The 22,937-nt window shown below is 38.0% G+C and overlaps 2 protein-coding genes across 2 annotated transcripts in view; one reads left to right on the forward strand and one right to left on the reverse strand.

Moving 5' to 3' along the window:
* FIG4 (FIG4 phosphoinositide 5-phosphatase) overlaps nucleotides 1–7,752 on the reverse strand; it is a 134,499-nt gene extending 126,747 nt beyond the window's left edge. The window contains 1 exon segment of the mRNA XM_017889636.1: nucleotides 7,441–7,752. Within this exon segment, the coding sequence (XP_017745125.1) occupies nucleotides 7,441–7,506 (66 nt within the window). The 5' untranslated portion in view covers nucleotides 7,507–7,752.
* A 507-nt stretch (nucleotides 7,753–8,259) lies between these two features.
* AK9 (adenylate kinase 9) overlaps nucleotides 8,260–22,937 on the forward strand; it is a 176,175-nt gene continuing 161,497 nt past the window's right edge. The window contains 5 exon segments of the mRNA XM_017889625.1: nucleotides 8,260–8,456; nucleotides 18,150–18,277; nucleotides 19,732–19,795; nucleotides 21,821–21,873; nucleotides 21,975–22,071. Coding sequence (XP_017745114.1) covers nucleotides 8,309–8,456; nucleotides 18,150–18,277; nucleotides 19,732–19,795; nucleotides 21,821–21,873; nucleotides 21,975–22,071 — 490 coding nt within the window. The 5' untranslated portion in view covers nucleotides 8,260–8,308.

Consider the following 22,937-nt stretch of genomic DNA (forward strand, 5'->3'; position numbering starts at 1 on the left):
AAAAAAAAAAAAAAAAAAAAAAAAAAAAAATGCATATGAGGAAAAAAAATAAGCCTAAGAGCAGAAATTAATTAACCAGAAAATACACAATACAGAAAATTAACCAAGTCAAAAGTTTATTCTTTCAAATCCCTAGCAAGATGAATCAAGGGAAAATGGAAGAGAACACAAAACACCAATGTCAGAAATAAAAGTGAGAATTTTACTACAAATCCTATAGACATCAAAAGGATTATAAGGGAATATTATGGGCAACTTAATGCCAATAAATTCAACAACTAAGATAAAATGAACAAATTCCTGGAAAAACATAATTTATCAAAACTGATTCTAGGTCCACTGAAAATCTGTATAGCCCTATATCTGTTATGGAAAATGATTGATATCATTATCAAAATTCACCCCACAAAGCAACTCTATCCACAAATCTTTCACTGGCGAATCCTAGCAAACACTGAAAAACAGAAGCAATACCAATCACATAATCACTTTCAGAAAATGAACACTTTTTAACTCATTTTATGAAGTTGAAGTTATCCTGATACCAAAATCAGACAAAGACATTAAGAAAATGATAGACCAATATCCTGAATGTATTAATAAAAGCAAAAATCCTTAACAAAATATTAGCATATACAATCTAGCAATATATAAAAACAGTATAAATCATGATCAAGTAGGGTATACCTCCAAAATCCAAGGTTTAACATTTGAAAGTGAATTAATGTAATTGGCCATAATATGCAAATAAAGAAAATGTCATGTGCAGATGTGGAAAAAACCATTTGACAAAATTCAATATCCATTCATGATTTTATTATAAAGTCTCATCGGACCAAAGCAAGAAATATTCCTCAATCTGAAAAAGGGTATCTAACCAATAGCTAACATCATACTCAATAGTGAAAGACTGAATACTTTCCCTCTAAGATAAAAAACAAGACAAGAATGTCTGTTCTGGTCACTTCTACTCAACTTTGTACTAGAGGTCCTGGTCAGGGCGATAGATCAAAAAAAAAAGAAATAAATGGCAAAAAAAAGATGGGGAAGCAAAAAGTGTTCCTCTTTCTAGATTACACAATTTCAATTATCCCAAATTGGTCTACAGATTCCATAAAATCCAAATCATAATCCCAACAAGCTTTTTTGATAAGCCTACTGTAAAATTCATGTGGAAACACAAAAGTATAGAATAGTCATAATAATTTGGGAAAAGAATAAAGTTGGAAAACTTCCTGATATTAAGACTTACTATAAAACTACAATTATCAAGACAAGTTGGTAATGACATTTAAAAAAATTAATCAAAGGAAAGAGTTTAAGAAAAGATCCACATTTATTTAGTCAACAAATTTTTTCAAAGGATGCCAAAGAAATTTAATAAAGGATAGGCTTTTTTACAAACAATACGGGACAACTGAGGTACAGACAAAAGTGAACTTTAATCTCTGCAGCCTCCAATAACTCCTAATGATTACTGTCTCTTGGTATTCATGTCCTTCATATGGTCCCCTCCCACCCTGAACAGGGCTAACCTGTGTAAGAATATTGTAGAAATAGATAGAGTGTGACTTCTGAGGCTCAGTCACAAAAGACACTGCAGTTTCCTCCTTGTTTCTCTTGTATAACTCTCTCTGGATGAAGCAGGCTACCGCATTGTAAGGACAGACACTCAAGGAGTCCTGTGGAAATGTCCATGACGCAAGAAGGCAAAGTTCCTTGTCAACAGTCAGCTCAACTTGTCAGGCACGTGAGTTAGCCATTTTGGAAGTAAATCTGCCATTTCTTTCAAGCCTTCAGATGACTGCAACCCAGTTGAATCTTGACTGCAACTTCATGAGATCCTAAGCCAGAATCACTCAGCTAAGTCACTCCCAAAATCCTGATCTACTGAATCATACATTTTTTCCCTTTTTGAGGTAAAATGTAATAACTGCACATATGAAACACAGAGTGATATTTCAACACATGCATACATTGCATAATGATCAAATCAGGGTAATTAGCATATCCATCACCTCAAACATTTATCATTTCTTTGCGTTGGGATCACTCAAAATCCTTTCTTCTAGCTACGTGAAAATGTATGATAAATTATTTATCTATAGTCTGCCTACAGTGCTATAAAACACTGGAGCTTATTCCTCCTATGTAGCTGTTATTTTATATCTGTTAACCCTCCCTCCCTATCATTCCCTCTTTCCTACCCTTCCTACCCTCGAATAACCACAATTCTACTCTCTGCTTCTACAAGCTCAACATTGTTTTTTAGCTCCCACATATGAGTGAGAACATTTACCTATGCCTGCCTTATTTCATATAACATAATGTCCTCCACACTCATCCATATTTGCTGTGAATGACAGAAATTCATTTTTTATGGCTGAATAGTATTCCATTGTGTGTATATATACCACATTTTTTAATCCATTCACCTGTTGATGGACATTTAGGCTGATTACACATCTTAACTATTGTGAATAGTGCTGCAATAAACATGGAGGTGCTGATATCTCTTTGACATACTGATTTCCTTTCTTTTGAATATATAAGGGAACTTGATAAAGTTCATGGAAAATGCATATTACAAAAAAGCTATGGATTTCAAAAAATTTTTGCACCAAAATAAACTGATACCAACTTGCTATAACATGTCTGAACAGGATCTAGTTGGAAGTACTAGGAAGGGTAAGAGATCAGTTTGAAAAGAGCCCGTCAGAGCAACATGAATTCTGCTAAAATTGAAACAAGAACAAACATCAAGTCTATGGTAAAACTTGGGTGGAAGAATGGTGAAATCATTGATGCTTATTAAAAGTTTATGGGGACAATGCCCCAAAGAAATATGCAGTTTACAAATGAATAACTTTAAGAAGGGATGAGATGACGTCGAAGATGAAGCCCACAGCAGCAGACCATCCATGTAAATTTTTCAAGAAAAAAAATTCATCTTGTTTGTTCCCTGATTAAAGAGAACAGATGATTAACAGCAGAAATAGAAGCCAACACCATAGACATCTCAATTGGTACAACTCACACAATTCTGCCTGAAAATTTAAAGTTGAGCACACTTTCCATTTGACGGCTCCCAACACTGTTTCACCCAGATCAGCTGCAGACAAGAGCAGAGCCTTCTACAGAAATTTTAAACAAATGAGATCAAGATCCTGAAGCATTTCTTCGAAGAACTGTATTAAACATGGCTTTGCCAGTATGATCCTAAAGTCAAAGCACAATCAAAGCAATAGCTACCAACAGATGGCAGTGGTCCAATTAAAGCAAAGCAGACCAGCCAAAAGGAAAGGTCATGGCAACATTTGTGTGTGTGTGTGTGTGTGTGTGTGTGTGTGTGTGTGTGTGTACTCACCGCATTTTGCTCGTTGACTTTCTGGAAAGCTAAAGAACAGTATCTGCTTATTATGACAGTGTTCTGAGAGAGTCAGCCAACACTTCAGCAGAAAAATACCCAGGAAGCTCCATTCCAGAGTCTTTCTCCACCTCAACAACCTCCTGCTCATTCCTCTCATCAAACATGGCAATTTTGCAAGGGTTTCAATGGAAAATAATTAGGCCTCTGCCTTACAGTTCCAATTTTGCTCCTTCTGACTTCTTTTGTTTTCTCATCTTAAAAAAAAATCCTTAAAGGGCACCTATTTTCTTTAGTTAACAAAGTAAAAAAGACCGCACCAACGTGGTTAAATTCCCAGGACCCTCAGATCTTTATGGATAAATTAAATGGCTGGTATCATTAGTTACAAAAATGTCTTGACCTTGACGGAAATTAGCTTGAGAAATAAAGTTTACATTTGTTATTTTATCTTTTAATTCCATTTTCCCATGAACTTTTTGAAATCCCCTCATATACACACCCAGTAATGGGATTGCCGGATTTTTAGTTTTTTGAGGAACCTCCATACTGTTTTCTATAATGGCTATACTAATTTACATTACCACCAATACTGTATAAGAATTCCCTTTCTCCATATCCTCACCAGCATTTGATAATTTTTGTCCTTTTGAAACTAGCCATTTTAACTGAGGTGACACGGTATCTCATTGTGGTTTTAATTTGCATTTCCCTGATAATTAGTGACCTTGAGTAATTTTTCATATACCTGCTGGCCATTTGTATATCTTCTTTTGAGAAATGTCTACTCACATCCTTGCCCATTTTTAGTTGGATTATCTGGGGGTATTTGCTGTTGAGTTGTTGAATTCCTTGTATATTCTAGATATTAGTCCCTTCTTGGATGAAGAGTTTGCAAATATTTCCTCCATTCTATAGGTTTCCTCTTCACTCTGTTGATTGTTTCTTTTGCTGTGCAGCTTTTCAACTTGATATAGTCCTATTTGTCTATTTTTGCTTTTGTTCCCTGTGCTTTTAAAGTCTTACTCATAAAATCTTTGCCTAGACCAATATCCTGAAGCATTTCCCCTATGTTTTCTTCTGGTAGTTTTACAGTTTGGGGTCTTGCACTTAAGCCTTTAATCCATTTTAAGTTGATCTGTGGATATGGCAAGAGAGAAGGGCCTTATATCATTCTTCTGCACATGGATATCCAGCTTTTTCAACACCATTTATTGAAGAGACTGTCCTTTCCCCAATATACATTCTTAACACATGCACCACACCTTATGCCTAGTGTTCCATTATTGGAACTTGTGGGACTTATTTATATCCTACTGCTCAAGGTCATGGCAAAGGTCTGATTTTTCACACAAAAAAATTTGCAACCTCCAGTATAAATGGGTTAAGTAACACTGCCTTAAATTATCTTTGCCTTATTTTTTTTCTTTACCAAATAATATATGTAGCAGTAGTAGTAACAGCGTGATCTCTTAGAGGTCTTATGAGGATCAAATAATAAAATATATGTAGAATATTTTGAGCTATTATTCTCGTTATTACAACCTACTACAGTTTTTTTTTAATTCATAGAATTTATCTAGTTACCCATAATTTTATGCCTTTTTCTTATTTATTTATATTTTGAGCTTATTACTAAAACAAAAGAAAACAAAACGTTTCCGCTTATATATTTAAATTTAAAAAAAAGTTATTTAACTAACAACAAAACCAAGACTCAGTGATTCAATGCAGCAGACATTTTCAAGGGTGGTTGCCCAGCCCCAACCATTTGCTGAAACAAAGAGGATGATTCCACAGCTAAATCATTCCTGCCAGACCCTCCCTGGCCATGAATGGTCTGTCCACTCAGGGGATGATACCCAATCATAGTTGAGTCAATCAGATACTTTCTCTAAGCACCTACACTATTTTTGGTAGTGCTCTGAGAGGGTTCTCAAACCTGTTATCTCTTTCCTGCTTTTCCAGAAGTTGAAGAGTTAGGATCTGCCAATGATACCATGCAACGGCTCCCCTAAATTTTGATAAATTTACCTTTTGTCTCTAAGCTGGCCAGAGTTAATTTCCATTACTTAGGCGGTTGAGAGGGGTCACAGCTGAGTTCTAGAACACACCTCTGTCTGTTTGTGTTAGAGCTCCTTAATCCACATCTATTGAGAGTCTACTGTTTGCAAGGCATGACCAGATACGTGTTGTGAGGATCAGCAAGGCTTTGACAGGAAAAGAGGGGGTGTGGCATTATGAGAATAGAGAACAGCAGAAAAACAGAGTAGATACAAGGAACTGAAAGCAATACAGTTTTACTGCAGAATAAGGCATGTGAAGGCACATGGTTGATCCTCAATAAATGTTTCACGAATTGATATTAAATTAGATGTAAAACTAGACAGACAAGTTGAGGATAAAGAATACATGGCTTTAAATGCCAACCTAAAGGATTCAGAGTTTACTCTCCTCAGAATTGGGACTACTGAAGATTTCTGAGCAGAAGAGCCCTATAATATGAATTGTGCTTTCTGAACACTAATATCTCACGCAGTCCTCATGAGTGATTAGCTTTTTAATGGGCTGAAATTTGCATTTTATTTATGGCCAGATGCAGCAGCTCACGCCTGTAATCCCAACACTTTGGGAGGCCGAAGCCAGGTGTTTTAGATCAGCCTGGCGAACATGGAGAATCCCTGTCTTCTACTAAAATCACAAGAATTAGCTGGTCATGGTGGCACATACCTGTAACCCTAGCTTCTTGGGAGGCTGGGGTGGAAGAATTGCTTGAACCTGGGAAGCAGAGGTTGCAGTGAGTGAGCCAAGATAGCACCACTGCACTCCAGCCTGGGTGACAGAGCAAGACTCTTACCTCAAACGGAAAAAAAAAATTTATTTATGTTTCTAACTAGGGACATCTAGCAGCACATTTTACAAAAAATAGGTTTCATTTCAATGTCAAATGATACTTCTTTATGACTCTCATTAAAGAACTGAAAATACTTGCAAATACAGTATATTTGATAATTTCATCTTCTGATCTAGATCTAATCAAAGTTGTCAGCAAAATTAATTTAAGGTCAACAATTCTCTACTCATGTTAACCTGAGGGAGAGGTTATTGTGCTATTAGGACTATGTTATAACTGAGAAACTGTCAAATGCCTTCTCGTACTCCTCTAATGGAGACAACCCAAGTTTCAGAGAAACAGATTATAAAGCACTCTATAACACAGTGAAGAGCATTATGCAAATATCTGGCATATGCAATCTTGTTAGCACGAAATGGGTAATATTAAACACAGTCCCTAATATCACTGTGGCACCCCAATTTAGAGAGCTATACTGTACCAACTTTGCTTTCCACCCACAGAAAGGACCAAGCATGAAGTTCTATAAACACCATTCCCCCTTAATTGAGGAACTAGTAATTGAAATACATACAAACTGATCGGCTTATTCACTATTTACATGGCCATTCAAAGTAATACAATTTTAAAAGTAAATGTTATGTTGAAAAAAGTCAAGTGAAAAGCAAGATGTTATCCAACCAAATTAGATGTCTTTAAACAAAGTAACTTTTTCTTTCCTTTCAAATAAGAAAGAGAACCAAAAAATTCAGCAATAGAAGTGTAATTCACATCAATCGCAGTGATGGTATACCATGGAATAGGAAAAAAGTTACGAGCCATAGTTCAAATTTTTTCACACCCCTGCCTGTACTGTAACTTGTGAACTCTAGAACTTTAACACTTTCTGAAAGCTGAAAAGAATCCAGTAACTCGTACAGAGAACCTCATGAACAGTTCCTGAGGTACCACAAGCACCTGTTTCCAGCATGTTCCAGCCATGGCTTGTAAGTGGACCTGCAAATGCTGCAACGTCCAGGGTACCAAAATAGGGGAAAGGCGCCCAGGCACAATCCAAGGGAGCTAGCTTACCTCAAGGCTGTGTTTGACAGGGATTTGGGAACTGGAGAGTAAGGAGGAGGAGGCAGGGTACAGCCTCTGCCATACGGCCCCACACCCACTGGCAGACATCCATCCTCCCGCACCCCCCCCCGGCCCCCCTGCCGCGAGGGGTACTCACAGCTCTAGTCTCATACAGAACCAGCTTCTGGACTGAGCTGATAATGGGGGCGGCGGCCGAGGGCATAGCAGCTGCAAATGGGGGTCCCACAACAGGGCACGAGCCGCCGGACCGCCCCAGGAGACTCGGCGAGAAAACTCCTCAGACCCTGGACGTCAAGTCCAGCCAGGAACAACACCACCTGGGGACTAAACCTATAGATGATCAGGTGTTTCCGGATTCCTGCGCCCCGCTTCCAAGCAAGCTCCGCCCCTCACGGCAGGAGCGGGGCTGGAGGACGTATCATAGAGAGGTCGGATAGAGGCTCCCGGGACCTGCGTGCTGCCAAGAGAGGAAGCGAAGGGCGCCATCTTTGGTAAGGACAGGAGGAAAACGTGGGCGGAAAAAAAAAGTCGACGGGTTAGTTGAGTCTATTTATCTCCTCCCTCTCTGGAAAAAAGAGGAAGGTTTGGGATTGGGTAACTTCTTTTGAAAAGGATTCTCCGAGTAGCAGGATAGATCGTTGTGTTTTCACTGCCTGCTGCTGAAAGCCGGCCCTCTGACAGTCCTTCACTGAGTGTCAGCTTCCCCTCACCTCTAATCCATGTTGTACCTACGCTGTGTGGCCCGAGGAATTGTTTTAAAATCACCTAAAGCTGGAAAGTGTGGCTTTGCCACACGTTTGTGCCTGAGACTAGCCACTTGAAGTTTTCGACAGAGACTCTAGCGCGGTGTGGCGGAGCCGCGCTCGAAAGGAGGTTTCTTCATTTCGTGTGTGTTACATAAGTGGGCATGCGTGTACCCCCCTTCCATAGTTGTGAAAATGAGTGCATTAGAATTATGAATGCCAAATTAGGTACAAAAGTGACTATTTCGAATTGGAACAGAAATGACAGTGAACTACAGCCCCGCCTCCCGAGGCCCCGCCCTCCTAGCAGCCCGTGAGCGGCTGCCTGAGGTCTCCCCGGCAACCTCCCAACAGCCAGGCGGAGCCCCTGGAGGCGGTTGCTGCCCTGAGGAGGGTCCGCTGCGGCCAGGTAAGGAGCCTTCCCGCGGCCGGCTGGGTAGTGGTTCGCCCCGGAGGCACCTTGGTATCTGTTGCACGGAACCCTGCCTCCTGCGGGGACCCCCAGACCAGCTCCTTTTCTTGCAAAACGGTCTCTGTAAATTCACTTTTTAAAACCACGTCTCCTTTCAACGACTGAAGTATTTATTCCACAAATATTTACTGAACACCTACTGCAAGAGTATAAGATTTAGGGGAGAGGCAGCGCTCCTAACTTAGGCGGCAATGCTAGGTTTCCCAGGAAACCTCTAAACCTCAGAATCCTCCGCTAGAGGGCTTCTCAACTGCTAAGTGTAAGGAAACTTTTTTTAAAATTACAGAATTATAGCATACACAGATAACATTCATGTAGTACGAAAGATTATATTGTAAATTAAAACTTGAGAAATTAAAAAAAGTTAAAAAAATACTTAATTATATGTTATTTTGCACTTTTTCCCCCCTGTAGTTTGGTACTCCTTTTATTAAGAACTAGAAAGATGGCCGTGTCCATTCTGGCATTTTGAACTTAGATCTTTTAGCTGGGAAAAATAATTAGCTGCGTTCTGTTTCATAATGAAACCAACTCTTCTGAATATTAGTTAAATATTTGCACAGTGTTTTTATGTAGGATAGCAGCTCTTAAAATACCTTAAGGATTCTAGTTTTCGATTATTATGGTTTAGCACTTCCATTTTAACTTTGTCTTAATTTCTTTCACCCAGAATTAGATCCGAAGACAAAACTTTGAGGGCAGGTTGTTTATATGAGACGTAATCCCAGGAAACAGGAGCAGGGAGGGGAAGAAAACTAATAAAGGGAATATTACCAAAGAAGTTTCTTTGTGGGCTGAATTCACTAGGGAATACTGGGAGGCATGTCTCAGTTATCCCCTCTTAAGGGGCAAGGAAGCTGGAGTATTTATTCGCCAACTCCCATCAGTTATTGGATGAAGCCTGATACGGCAGAACATTGATTCCCTAGAACTTCCAGTCTACCCTATGTTCAGGGAGAGTAGGTTCTGGCAGCTGGAGAGAGCCCATGGGCAAAAAGTCGCACATGCTGACATTTTGGAAGTTGGGCTGGTCGTGCATAGGAAAGATGTATGTCAAGTGGATATGGGGAAGGCACTAATAGCAGCTGCTATATTCCACCCTTTGCAGCACTCATGTCCACTCTTCCTCCACATCAAGTTCACCCCATCCCACCCTAATTCTTTAAGGTAGTGGCTAGTCTCAGTTTTTAAAAGAAAAGGACTTACACAAAAAAGATTATGGGACAAGCTGCAGAATCCTCTACTGCAATTAATCCAAGGTCTGTAATTGATCATCTCCTTCCTCTACCATCATTCTAGATTTTCCTTACTCTTGGCCAACACTTCTGCTGGTCTGTTGTTTGCCCAGTAGGATAACGAGCTTTCATTCCTGAGGAGTGTAAGCCCTTGGTTACTGTGTCATTGTCAGGTTTTGGTAGCTGCAATTACCCATTCACTGGACGTGAAAGCGTCAAGAGCTGTCTCAGAGAATCCCCTGAGTTCAAGAAATGCATCCCCTATCCCACTTATCTAGCAGTTTGTGGCCATACCACCCTTAGCAACCCCAATCTCATCCAATTACATAGCAGCAACCCTATCTCCATCTGCCAGTGCAATAACTTACAGGCTTGTGGAGTCAAAAATGACCAGGTGGCAGCAGTAGTTTTAAGATTTAAAGAAACCTTTACTGGGTCCCCTGATAGAACCGTCTTTCCCCTCCACCAGACCCAGGACCTCTTGTTCAGAAGTGAGGTGCAAATTTCCCAAGTCAGTCACTGAGAGTATTAGTGAGAGGGGTCACTCCTACTTCCAGCCCTTGATTCAAAGCATATTCCTCATCTTGAAGTACATTGTCTCAAATCCCAGGCTAGCACCTTAGTTGTGCCTTTAAGAGGCCATTCCAACATTCTGTCAAACCAGCAGCTTCTAGGTGAAATGATATGTAAAAAGGGTCCTCTGATCCAAGGCAATATTATATGAGATTTCATGAAGATAAATGAGACATAGTCTAAACCTTTAGGTAGTGGTGCTGGCTAAGGCACTGCAGGTAAGAAAAACAAGCCCATATTAGGAGCACTTGTCACTTGCCCCTTCAAAGGTGAAGGGGTCTTGTGTAATCAATTTGTCACTGAATGTTTTGTCTCCTAAAGGGATTGTGTAATCAATTTGTCACTGAATGTTTTGTCTCCTAAAGGGATTGTACCATAGTGAGGGCTCAATATGAACAGGTCTCAATTTGTAATCAATGTGTCACTGAATGAATGTTTTGTCTCCTAAAGGGGTTGTATCATATTGAGGGCTTAATATGAACAAGTCTCTGCCATGAATGGATACAACATTCAGCAGCAGTAGTGTAGCTAAACCAGCCTGGTGAAAGGGGGCCTTGTTATGAGCCCATGCCTAGCCTTCATCACCTTCATCCCCGCCACCATGCCTGCTTCATTTACGAACCCATTATGCAAGCATTGAGGTGACCAGAAGCAAAGATTGGTTCGTGTCTACTGGATAAATTATCCTATCCGCCTGGGTTTTTCAGTGCCTCTTCTGAGGTGGATGCTTTCTGAGATACAAATATCTATGTATTTTACATCCACTAATATTGTTTTCTCTGCTGCATAGCGAATTACCACAAATTTAGCAGCTTAAAATACACATTTGTGATCGCACAGTTTCCATGGCCAGGGGCCCTGGCATCACTCAGCTGGGTACTCTGCTCAGGGTTTCACAAGGCTGCAATCTGGTGTTGGCTGAGATGAGATTCCATCTGGAGATTGACTAGGGAAGAATCCACTCCCAAGCTGATTCACATTGTTAGCAAGCATCATCGTTTTGTGGTCGTAGGACTGAAGTCCCTGTTTTCTTACCAGCTGTTGGCAGGGGCTGAACTCACAGGCCACCCACTCTTCCTCATCATGTGGTCCTCTCACAGCATGGCAGCTTACTTCTTCCAAGCCAACAGAAAGTCTCCCTCCAGTCCCCTAAGATGGAATCTTATACAATGTAACATATTCAGGAGACAGACATTCTATTACCTTTGCTATATTTAGAAGCAAATTACAGACCCCACTCCCACTCAAAGGAAGAGGATTGTGCAAGGGTGTGACTCATTGGAGGTCAGATTAGGGTTTGTTGGCTACACCACCCTCATAGGCCTAATCATATGCTTCTTCCCCAGAACTCTTTTTCTCTTACCTTCTGATCTTGTACCTTCTAGGCCCTTGATGAAACCATTTGGCATTGTCCTCCAAACTGAGGGCCTAGGAATACTGCTTAAAGCTCTGCCTGCCAGGAAGATTTCCCCTAATCACCATTTTTCAGAGCTACTTGTGAGAGGAACTAATGTCTGACAGCATTGCATTTACAGTTTGTACCAATATATTGTGATTCGTCCATGAATTTTGTTTTCATTTTCTGTCAGCTGTTCTTAGGGAATTCCACACGAGGTGTGAGCTGAAAGAGACACTGGTGCACGAGACAGGTGACATGGGCATCTGGGTTGCTTACTTATGAAATTTATTTATACCCTGAAGACCTGTTTGAGCCTGATGCCAATGTTCATTTTTATCACATAATAGGTTGCTGCTGTGCCTGCCTGAGTTTAGGACTTGACTTGTCTGACATAACCAGCTCATAGTGGATACTTCCAGTTGCATAGTCATTTGATAACCCATGACCAGGCATTCATTCTCTACCAGAGCCCGTGAGCATACCAAGAGCTGTTTTTTGAATGGGGAATCGTTCTCTGCTGCAGACAGTAAGGATCTACAGAGAGAGGCTCCTTTGTGTCTTTCCTAAGACTCCAAAAGGTATCCCTACATACCACAGCACTGTGGGACCTTTAGTATTGCAGGATCTAGCCAGATATATGGCCCAGGAAGCAAAGCCTCTGGTGCTGCAACCTAAAACTACAGAGCTTTTCTTGCTGTGTGCCCCACTCAAAAACAACAGCTTTCCATGTCACCCACTAAATGGGTCAAAACAGTATTCTTAAGTGTGCTTCATGCTCTCTTTGAAAACTAAAGAGGCCTACAAAATACTGTGCCTCTATTTTAGAGGTAGAAGGTACAAGGTACAGTAACTCATCCTTTACCTTGGACAGAATGTCCCAGATCACTGACCTTTTAAAACTTTACTGAAGTAATAAGACCTTCAAACTTTGTAGGTTTATCTCTCACTTTATACTGCTTATGTGTCTTTATAAGGGGATCCGGGACACTTGACACTTCCTGCTCACTGGTCTGATATTGTCAACATTGTAGATCAAGACCCCTTTATACTATATTGTCTCAAACAGCAGGAGAGTCCTTGGGTAAGACTGGATGTTCGCTGTCACTGCTCTAAGTGAATACAAATTGCTTCCGATCCTTTCTTCATGGGGATTGAAAAGAAGGCACGCATTGCCAGATCATCAGCTGCATAAAAAATACAAGATACTGTGTCTATCTAGTAAAGATCTCATCCTTACAGCAGTTGCAACTGAGACTACCAGCTTGTTAAATTTGCAGAAGTCTACCCTCATCTGTTGTGCTCTGTCTATCTTCTATAAAAGCAAGATTGGAGCAATAAGCAGGATTATACATCTTTTAAATTGTTGTTCATATCACTCTTCATTCAGAATGATTTACTCTTGGTTATCTTGCTCAGGTGTAGAGGACCCAGTATGCAATGTCATGAGCTTCCACTTGGTCTTTTCTTTTTCTTATTATTATACTTTAAGTTCTGGGATACATGTGCAGAACGTGCAGTTTTTGTTACATTAGGTGACACGTGCCATAGGTGGTTGCTTGGCACCCCATATTCAACCGTACCACATTAGTATATTTTTCCTAAATGTTATCCCTCCTATAGTCCCCCACCCACTGACAGGCCCTGATGTGTGATGTTCCCCTCCCTACATCCATCTGTTCTCATTTTTCAACCCCCACTTATGAGTGAGAACATGCGGTGTTTCGTTTTCTGTTCTTGTGATAGTTTGCTGAGAATGATGGTTTCCGGCTTCATCCATGTCCCTGCAAAGGACATGAACTCGTCCTTTTTTGTGGCTGCATAGTATTCCATGGTGTATATGTGCCACATTTTCTTTATCCAATCTATTATTGATGGACATTTAGGTTGGTTCCAAGTCTTTTCTGTTGTAAATAGTGCCTCAGTAAACATATGTGTGCATGTGTCTTTAGAGTAGAATGATTTATGATCCTTTGGGTATATACCCAGTAATGGGATTGCTGGGTCAAATGATATTTCTGGTTCTAGATCCTTGAGGAATTGCCATGCTGTCTTCCACAATGGTTGAACTAATTTACACTCCTACGAACAGTGTAAAAGTGTCTCTATTTCTCAACATCCTCTCCAGCATCTGTTGTTTCCTGACTTTTTAATGATTGCCTTTCTAACTGGCATGAGATGGTATCTCATTGTGGGATTTGCATTTCTCTGATGACCAGTGATGATGAGCATTTTTTCCATATGTCTGTTGGCTGCATAAATGTCTTCTTTTGAGAAGTGTCTGTTCATTCCTTTGCCCACTTTTTAATGGGGTTATTTGTTTTTTGTTTTTTTTTTCTTGTAAATCTGTTTAAGTTCTTTGTAGATTCTGGATATTAGCCCTTTGTCAGATTAATGGATTGCAACAATGTTCTCCCATTCTGTAGGTTGCCTGTTCACTCTGATGATAGTTTCTTCTGCTGTGCAGAAGCTCTTTAGTTTAATTAGATCCCATTTGTCAATTTTGGCTTTTGTTGCCATTGCTTTTGGTGTTTTAGACATGAAGCCTTTGCCCATGCCAGTGTGCTTAATGGTATTGCCCAGGTTTTCTTCTAGGACTTTTATGATCCCGGGTCTTACGTTTAAGTCTTTGATCCATCTTGAGTTAATTTTTGTATAAAGTATAAGGAAGGGGTTCAATTTCAGTTTTCTGCATTTGACTAGCCAGTTTTCCCAACACTATTTATTAAATAGGGAATCTTTTCCCCATTGCTTGTTTGAAGTCAGGTAGCGTGATGCCTCCAGCTTTGTTCTTCTTGCTTAGGATTGTCTTGGCTATACAAGCTCTTTTTTTGGTTCCATATGAAGTTTAAAGTAGTTTTTTCCAATTCGGTGAAGAAAGTCAATGGTACTTGATGGGGATAGCACTATAAATTACTTTGGGCAGTATGGCCATTTTCACAATTTGATTCTTCCTATCCATGAGCATGGAATGTTTTTCTATTTGTTTGTGTCCTCTCTTATGTCCTTGAGCAGTGGTTTGTAGTTCTCCTTGAAGAGGTCCTTCACATCCCTTGTAAGTTGTATTCCTAGTTATTTTATTCTCTTTGTAGCAATTGTGAATGAGAGTTCACTCATAATTTGGCCCTCTGTCTGTTACTGGTGTACAGGAATGCTTGTGATTTTTGCACTTTGATTTTGTATCCTGAGACTTTGCTGAAGTTGCTTATCAGCTTAAGGAGATTTGGGGCTGAGATGATGGGGTTTTCTAAATATACAATTCTAAATATACAATCATGTCATCCGCAAACAGGGACAATTTGACTTCCTCTTTCCCTGTTTGAATACCCTTTATTTCTTTCTCTTGCCTGATTGCCCTGGCCAGAACTTCCAATACTATGTTGAATAGGAGTGGTGAGAGAGGGCATCCTTGTCTTATGCTAGTTTTCAAGGGGAATGCTTCTAGTTTTTGCCCATTCAATATGATATTGGCTGTGGGCTTGTCATAAATAGCTCTTATAATTTTGAGATACATTCCATTAATACCTAGTTTATTGAGAGTTTTTAGCATGAATGGGGTGTTGAATTTTGTTGAAGGCCTTTTCTGTATCTATTGAGATAATCATATGATTTTTGTCGTTGGTTCTGTTTATGTGATGGATTACATTTATTGATTTGTGTATGTTGTACCAGCCTTGCATCCCAGGGATGAAGCTGACTTGATTGTGGTGGATAAGCTTTTTGATGTGCTGCTGCATTCAGTTTGCCAGCATTTTATTGAGGATTTTTGCATCGATGTTCATCAGGGATATTGGCCTGAAATTTTGTTGTTGTTGTTGTGTCTCTGCCAGGTTTTGGTATCAGGATGATGCTGGCCTGCCTCATAAAATGAATTAGGGAGGAGTCCCTCTTTTTCTATTGATTGGAATAGTTTCAGAAGGAATGGTACCAGCTCCTCTTTGTACCTCTGGTAGAATTCGGCTGTGAATCCATCTAGTCCTAGACTTTTTTTGGTTGGTAGTCTGTTAATTACTGCCTCAATTTCAGAGCTTGTTATTGGTTTATTCAGGGATTCAACTTCTTCTTGGTTTAGACTTGGGAGGGTGTATGTGTCCAGGTATTTATCCATTTCTTCTAAATTTTCTAGTTTATTTATGTAGAGGTGTTTATAGTATTCTCTGATGGTAGTTTGTATTTCTGTGGGATGTGGTGATATCATTTTTTATTGCATCTATTTGATTCTTCTCTCTTTTATTCTTTATAGTCTGGCTAGCAGTCTATCTGTTTTGTTGATCTTTTCAAAAAACCAGCTCCTGGATTCATTGATTTTTTGAAGGGTTTGTCATGTCTCTATCTCTTTCAGTTGCTCTGATCTTAGCTATTTCTTGTCTTCTGTAGATTTTTTAATTTGTTTGCTGTTGCTTCTCTAGTTCTTTTAATTGTGATGTTAGGGTGTCAATTTTAGATCTTTCCTGCTTTCTTTTGTGGGCATTTAGTGCTATAAATTTCTCTCTACACACTGCTTTAAATGTGTCCCAGAGATTCTGGTACGTTGTGTCTTCATTCTCATTGGTTTCAAAGAACATCTTTGTCTCTAGCTTAATTTCGTTATTTACCCAGTAGTCATTCAGGAGCAGGTTAGTTTCCATGTAGTTGTGTGGTTTTGAGTGAGTTTCTTAATCCTGAGTTCTAATTTGATTGCACTGTGGTCTGAGAGACTGTTATGATTTCTGTTCTTTTGTGTTTGCTGAGAAGTGTTTTTCTTCCAATTATGTGGTCAATTTTAGAATAAGTGCAATGAGGTGCTGAGAAGAATGTATATTCTATTGATTTGGGGTGGAGAGTTCTGTAGATGTCTATTAGGTCCGCTTGGTCCAGAGCTGAGTTCAAGTCCTGAATATCCTTATTAATTTTCTATCTCATTGATCTGTCTAATATTGACAATGAGGTGTTAAAGTCTCCCACTATTATTGTGTGGGAGTCTAAGTCTCTTTGTAGTTCTCTAAGAACTTGCTTTCTAAATCTAGGTGCTCCTGTATTGGGTGCATATATATTTAGGATAGTTAGCTCTTCTTGCTGCATTGATCCCTTTACTATCATGTAATGCCCTTCTTTGTCTCTTTTGATCTTTATTGGTTTAAAGTCTGTTATATCAGAGATTAGGATTGCAACTCCTGCCTTTTTTTGCTTTCCATTTGCTTGGTAAATATTCCTCCATCTCTTTATTTTGCACCTATGTGTGTCTTTGCACATGAGACGGGTCTCCTGAATACAGCACATTGATGGGTCTTGACTCTTTATCCAATTTGCCAGTCTGTGTCTTTTAATCAGGGCATTTAGCCCATTTACTTTTAAGGTTAATACTGCTATGTGTGAATTTGAACCTGTCACTATGATGCTAGCCAGTTGTTTTGCCCATTAGTTGATGCAGTTTCTTCATAGTATCGATATTTAATAATACTATTATTTTGCTAATATTTTATCATTTCCATTTTAAAATTTTATTTGATCAAGTAATATTTAGAAAAATATAGTTTTCTTTTTTCTTTTAAATATTCGACAATTAGGGGTTTTAAAATTCTTTTATCACTCTTTTAACATTGTTTTATTGTGATCAAGAGATATGTCCCATGCTGTTTTACTGTTTACATAATAGAAATATTCAATGGGTATATATAAATATTTCATGAGTATGAATATGTAGTCTACAAGTGCTTGAAAACAAGAGACAGTCTTCGTGCAAAAACAAATAAAAAGTTATGACCTTATTTGTTTCTGATTCACTCCAAAAGAGTTGGACTAAGTTGAAAACTGTTCATGTTAAAATATTGAGGACTCGAGCTTCTGTGCTAGAAATCTGCTTAAGAGCAAATCCAAATAGCAAAAGGTTTCTGAAAACAACTTTAAAATAAATATTTGTTCTTGCAGATATTTGTAAAATATTACAAAAGAAAAAATGTAAAACCTACATTACTGTTGGAAAAGTTTTCTTCATGGAATTAACCAAAGCTTCCTAAAATATGAAAATATGAATCTAATACATTTAGCCAACATTACCTTTTCCATTTCTGGTAAAAATTATACATGCACCTATGTTGCATGTGCATGTACAACATATTTAACTTTAATTTGGTTTTCAATATAATACACACAAATCTGTGTGTTTATACATATATATGTGTTTTTTCCTTCAGTTAGTCTTTCAGAAACACTTTGAGCTCTCTTTTATACAACATATAGTTGGATTTTGTTTTTGTCTCAAATTAAGAGCTTACTATTATTTTTATAAATGAGTTAAACTTATTTGCAATTACTGACAAAATTCATGTGTTTAATGGTACAAAATGACTTCTGGGCTAAGAAAATTCACAGGTTATTTCAATTGTTCCTAGTCACCTCCTCCAACCAAATTAGGCAAGTTAACAATCTTACCCTGTTTTATTGTAGTATTTTGTATCATGACTTCTCAAGAGAAGACAGAAGAGCATCCTTTTGCAGATATATTTGATGAAGATGAAACTGAAAGGAATTTTTTGTTGTCCAAACCTGTTTGCTTTGTTGTATTTGGGAAACCAGTAAGTTATCTCTTATTATTTTGTATAATTTTTTTTTAGTTTTAAAATCACAATTTTCTAAGTTACCGTATAAAATGAAAACCACATATTGTGCTCATTTTTTGAGCTTCTGATAAGTTTTCATTATGTGACCTAAAATCTGACATAATATTGATTATAAATTCATAACTCTCTCTCTTCTTATGTGTTATAATTGAGAAGGAACCCAGACTATATTTAAATTTGCTTTTATATTATGAGGAAATTAACTCACCAAAACATCGCACATGACAACTGTTAGTAGTGTGCGATCTGAGGTTACTTCAGACTTTATTTGCATATGAAACTTCCTTTGCAATTTGTTGTGAGGCTCTCTGGATATGTGAAGACAGGACACCATCAAGATGAGCCAGGAGGTTCTCCTGTTAATGTCTGAGATTCTGAGAGGCACTGTGCCTCAGGTTTTACCTACAGCATGTTAGAGGACCTATATGTTGTCTTTCCACAAAGCAGGAAAAAACCAAAATGGCTGTTGTAATAAAGTTTGCTTTTCTAGACATTTCTAGTAAGGAACTCTAGCTAATAGCTACTGACAGCCACTGAGCTGGTTAATTAAAGAGCCTCTCCAGCATAGCAGAGATTAAGAGCTGGATCCCATCCTTGACTTACTTTATGTGGACCCTGGACAGGTACCAATAAATGGTTTCAACAACTTTCACTATGTTTCTAAAAACATAATGGGTTTTAAAAAGTCAGCGGTGAAAGCAACCAGATGCAAATGTTACTTCAACAAAATGACCTTTTATCTTTAAAGTATGATACTTTCCAAAGATGTCAGTTAAAAAGGATCTTTTTGCTCATCAAAATTACTAAATGGAAGACTGTCAAAACATTCATGATTGTAAACTTTAGAAAGGAAATAAAACGATGACTCTCTAATATAATCACAATGATTTGTAATCAAAATTATAAAATTTGACAGTTAAAAGAGTGCAATACCATAATGGTATAGCTTCCTGATTTTAGGGCTATCTACTTAATGTTAAAGGGTCTATTTATATTACTTTAGGAGATGTGGCATATGCAAGAATTAGTAAAGAAAATCTAANTGTAAACTTTAGAAAGGAAATAAAACGATGACTCTCTAATATAATCACAATGATTTGTAATCAAAATTATAAAATTTGACAGTTAAAAGAGTGCAATACCATAATGGTATAGCTTCCTGATTTTAGGGCTATCTACTTAATTTTAAAGGGTCTATTTATATTACTTTAGGAGATGTGGCATATGCAAGAATTAGTAAAGAAAAGCTAAACTATACCTATCTAGGGTCTACTCTTCATTTTTTATGGGAAAAATTACTTTATAACATTAATGTAATAGTAACTAGCAATAGAATCTTTAAAATTGGTGTATCTGTTTCACTGGCAAGTGACTGTTCTGTTGGGCTTTAAATAACATTTTCTTTTAAGGGTGTTGGGAAAACAACATTAGCCCATTATATAATACAGGCATGGAAATGTATTCGTGTTGAAGGTAAATTTTATCTTTTTTCTCTAATATTTTATTATGAAAACTTTCAAATATGCATAAAATGGAGATAATTATACAGTGAATGCCCATATACCTGGCATCTAGAGTCTGTGATTAACATTTTGCTATATTTGCTTTATCACACATTTGTCCACCTGTCAACCCAGTGAATATTATCTGCTTGGGTTTTTATTTATATTTAATTAAAATAATGAATTAAATAATTTTTTTTTTTGGTAGAGACATGGTCTTGCTTTGTTGCCTAGGCTGGTTTCAAACTCCTGGGCTCAAACAGTCTTCCCACCTTGGCCTCCCAAAGTGCTGGATTACAGGTGTGAGCCACAACACTCAGCCCAATATTATTTTTATAACAGCATCATCAATCCAATAATGTTTTGCCCTTCTGTTAGTCCTAGTTTTGTTCATAGAATTTATGAAATGTCATCAACTCTATTCTACTACCTCTAATTCTCTAATTTCGTAATTTAGAACTGTTTGGAATATGTGTGTTTGGGTGTCTCTTTATGAAAGCTCAAATGAGATGGAACTCTCACAGCTTTTCTTAGGAACATTTTTTATGACTTAATTGTCTTCAATGATAACTTTTATTTTTTATTTATAAACTTTCTTGCATTCTTTGCAATATGTAAGACAATGAGTTGATATGTTTATATATAAATATTCTCTTAATTAATAAAACTATTTATGCCCTAATAGAAAATAAGAAAAAGAATGAATAGGCAATTCATAAAAGCAGAAATAAAAATAAACAATATAAGAAAAAAGTTTAATATCATTATAAGAAATGTTCATTAAAATAACACTGATCCATATTTGCCTATCAAATTGGCAGTGAATCTTTACAATTACTACAATCACTGTAGGTAAGGATGTTATGAAATGGGCATTCCACATGCTGTTGGTAAAATTGCAATCTGCTACAAGTTTTTTGGAAAACAATTTGTAATACATAACACACACACACACAACTCTAAAAGTTTCTTCTTTCTTTGTTCAAAAAGTTTACTTCTAGGAAATCTTAAAGAATACCAAACGTCCCGTAGATTATTAACAACTAATGATGTAACAACTCTCCTGGATCCTGCCCTGGATCATGCCCCTGTCATTCCTATCCCAGGATGTCCTCTATCAAGGAATGATACATTTCCTCTTTTAAAGGAAACAAATCATCGGAATTTCAGCCTCAAGACCCCTCTTTCTAATCTGTGTTTACCCATTTTAACATTTCTTGATTCATTTCCTTTTACACCATGTGCAAAACTAGCGGGCTTTGGATGTAATTGTAGGGTTATGAAAATCTGGATTAATTAATACCAGTGCATACTTTTGTAACTATACTTAATGATGTAGAAATCACTGTCATATACACCACCTGATTTCATCCTTACATTCTATTGTACACTACACAGTATGTATGCATCCAAGGTGCAGCGGTGTTTATGGAATTAGCTCCCCCAGGATTCTTTATTTTTTTATTTTTTATTTTTATTTTGAGACACACTCTAACTCTGTCACCCAGGCTGGAGTGCAGTGACATGATCACGGCTCTCTGCAGCCTTGACCTTGTGGGCTCAAGTGATTGCCCCACCTCAACTTCCTGAGTAGCAGAGACTATAGGCATGCACCATCACGCCCTGCTGATTTTTTAACTTTTTGTAGAAATGTAGTCTCCCTGTGTTGCCCAAGCTGATCTCAAACTCCTGGGCTCAAGCAATCCTCCTGCCTTGGACTCCCAAATTACTGGGATTGCAGACATGAGTCACCATGTTCAGTTCTCCAAGATTCTTAAGCTTAGTGAGTGGCAGAGACAAGTTCTCTGTGGAAGACATTCTGCTGCTGCTGCTTTGGTTAGGCTTAAATGACATAATATGCATACATTTGCATTGTAAATCATAAAGTGATGCACAAATGTTAATCTTTGTTACCAGTTAGAAAACACTAGAATGTGTTTCTTATTTTGGTGATCCTAGTATCAGTCTGTATTAATATTTTGAATTCATATTTTAGCTTTGCCAGTTTTGGAAGAACAGATTGCTGCTGAAACTGAATCAGGAGTTATGGTAAACAGATCTAAATTTCAAAGTAACTATGATTACAAAAAAAAAGCTCTGTATCATAGATATATTATACAGTAATGTACAATATCTATGCTTGTCCTTAGTTGCAATCAATGTTGATCAGTGGTCAAAGCATTCCAGATGAACTTGTCATAAAGCTAATGTTGGAGAAGCTCAACTCCCCAGAAGTCTGTCACTTTGGTATGTTTATTTTAATATATTTACAGCCCACAAAGCAACCTTAAAACTCATGCTTTACCTGAGGCAAAAATAGTTTCTGGAGTTGCCCTTTCTTTTGCCTTAGCACAGGAATCTCATTATCTCTATTCAGTTGAGCAGCTCGATGGTTTTATTCGCTTGTTTGTTTTTATTTCTCAGATTGTACATTTGTTTAAAAAATAAGTTTATATGACCCAATCTTCTTTAACATTGTGTTATCCAATAAAAGCATCAGAAATCTGCTGTGGTCCATCTTGCAGTACTGCTAACTCTGCTGACTGCTTCCTCATATACCTTGGGTAATGTCGTTAAGTCCTGACAATGGCTAGGGTTGTCTGCATTAATCCGCACTTAAAAGGCAGGAATGGGAAGTGGAATGCCACCATCTTACTGTTGAGCTCCAGATATTTTCAGGCTTCATCCTGTTCATCCAGTCTACCCTCTGACTCTGGACCTGAAACCTGTCCCGGTACTCAAATGGATGCTGAGCAAGGGCTTTGGATCTAATTTTTCAAGACAAAGACCACTGAAGCTCAAAATGATTAAAAAGAAAAGAGCAAACTCTAATACCTCTTCTAAAGAGGAGAAGAAGAATAATGACAAGTTTGGGATAAAATTATCCACCTGAAATGGATTTATTGTATGAAAAAAGAAAAATTAAGAAAGTTGCTTTATATTCTTAGTAAGTTAGAAGAGGACATTGTAACTATTAATGCAGGAATAAAAATACAGGAAAGTAAAAACCATAACTGCCAAAGCAAATCAATGATGCAAGCAGCAAAAGCAGCCTTGTCAAACTGTATCGATTGGTCTCTATCATAGACAGAAAGGTACCTCTTCATATAGAT

The sequence above is a fragment of the Rhinopithecus bieti genome, unplaced genomic scaffold (genome assembly GCF_001698545.2).
Source record: "Rhinopithecus bieti isolate Rb0 unplaced genomic scaffold, ASM169854v2 scaffold_18548, whole genome shotgun sequence".
NCBI lineage: Eukaryota > Metazoa > Chordata > Mammalia > Primates > Cercopithecidae > Rhinopithecus > Rhinopithecus bieti.